The sequence below is a fragment of the Bidens hawaiensis genome, unplaced genomic scaffold (assembly GCF_021521415.1).
Source record: "Bidens hawaiensis isolate Kalapana, Puna unplaced genomic scaffold, B.hawaiensis_p1.1 tig00006109_1, whole genome shotgun sequence".
Lineage (NCBI taxonomy): Eukaryota > Viridiplantae > Streptophyta > Magnoliopsida > Asterales > Asteraceae > Bidens > Bidens hawaiensis.
The window spans coordinates 1,136,827-1,138,701 of NW_027491407.1; the positions used below are offsets into that span (position 1 = coordinate 1,136,827).

General features: G+C 37.4%; 1 protein-coding gene across 1 annotated transcript; it reads right to left on the bottom strand.

Moving 5' to 3' along the window:
* Positions 1 to 1,061: 1,061 nt before the first annotated feature.
* LOC143631600 (uncharacterized) lies at positions 1,062 to 1,617 on the bottom strand. The gene is made up of 2 exons (XM_077100312.1): positions 1,441 to 1,617; positions 1,062 to 1,361 (listed from the first exon to the last, which is right to left on the bottom strand). Exons 1-2 carry the CDS (start codon positions 1,615 to 1,617, stop codon positions 1,062 to 1,064), a joined length of 477 nt encoding a protein of 158 aa, XP_076956427.1.
* Between the last annotated feature and the right edge of the window lie 258 nt (positions 1,618 to 1,875).

The following is a 1,875-nucleotide window of genomic DNA, read 5'->3' on the forward strand; positions in this document are numbered from 1 at the left end:
TTATACAAACAAATGATTTGTCAAGGTTAAAGCTATACAAAACAGACTACGGGGTCTGAAGCTAGATCATTGATCTAGATATTTATACAAATGTTATTTTCGTACTATAGGTTCGAGATAACAGTCAAGAATCAGTAACAGAAACTGATTTACAGACAGCGGTCAGTAGCAGAAACTGATCATATACAGGAATCAGTATTAGAAACTGATTACAATCATAAAAAGGTGAATACGCCCTAAAATTTTACAACTCTTATAGAGTTTGAACTGTTTGCATGGGATTTAAGAATCCTTAAAACTTTGTGTTACAATAATAAGAAACGGGCATACTCGGATTAAGAATATACATGGTGTTTGGATCGATACATACATGGTGACTCGGAGTTCCCCGAGGCCATGCATATGATCGAACATGCCTCTGGAAGTCTACAGGACCGTTAAGAGAAATGATATTGTGTATATGATTAATTGTACATAACTTAGAGTAATTTTATCCCAATTAAGTTGGGTGCCTAATGAGTGTTGTCACAAAGGAATTATTGTTGTTTACACAATGGTATTGATACTGAGCCTGCATCATTCACTGGCTATGTGCTGATGTATTTTCACCCCACATTTCAGGGAACTCTAAAGAATAAAACTGACAGGCAAGACAGATAGAAGATTGGAGACATAGTCATTAGAGGTGATCTGATGGCTCGGACATTTATTCATATATTATAAAGAAATATATTTTCAAAAGACAGGTATTTGAAACATTCAAACGGGTATTCTGACCCGACATTTTATAAATGAATATTATATTTCAAAGACTTCCGCTAAAACAAATCCGCAACTCTAATATATTTTCAAAACAGATACCAACTAACAGGTGTGGCACCTAGGCCCTAAGTCGGGGTGTGACAACCAGTACGCGATATCCTTCCAAATATTTGTTCTATAAAGACTTTTAAACTTTTTCTTTATGTTCTCGCAGATGTGCCATCTACATAAAATTTTGGTGGCGTTAGGGAAGACTACGTTGCATGACTTCATTAGGGCTCGATCCGTGTCAGTCACAATCACGGGGTTCTTCTTTGTTTCTTGAGAGCCCATGTGAAGTTCTTCTTTGTTTCCCTAACTAGAAATGCGTGGGCGATACAGAACGCCTTTGATGTCAACGTCACACCAACAAATTGAACCAACGGCCACCTGCACGTGTTGGTATTGTACATCGTGTCAATCAACAACACCTCGGGTAATGCACGCCAAATTTTATGCGATATATTATGACAAAATAAAATATCCTCCGTCCTGTCGGTGGAAGAATTTTCCCGGGTATAGTACGCGAAACCATTGTTATGGAAAAAGTTTTCTAATACCTTCATTGGATTTAATAAAACTTTAATAAATATTATAACGCGGGTTAAATATAGTAAAACTTGAAAGGTTTTCAACTACCTTCATGGGGATACCACCAAATTTCTCCTGATCTTTAATCTTACTCAAGGCATTATATCTGTCCTTTATTCTACATTTAGAACCGGGAAATTGCTCACGTACGGCTGTGTGAATTTGGCTAGGCCTCAAGTCGTTCCAGTTTAACGTCACAACCAGATCAAGTTCAACGCTGGTCATTTTCCTGAGTTGCGCGTGTCCCTCCTCAAAGACAACGAAATCGTGTTTGTGTGTCTCATTTACTACTTCAAGCCTCCAACAATTACCTGCCGCCTCGTGCCTTGACGTGTGGTCGAAGACTCACTCAAAAATAAACCAATTACAACTAAATAGATAGCAGTAAGTGGGTGTCGAACACAAAGAGTTTGTGGAATATGTGTTACTAAAGTAGCTTAGAAATTAAACTAATATGAAAGTAAAAGACAAAAAGTAATCTTC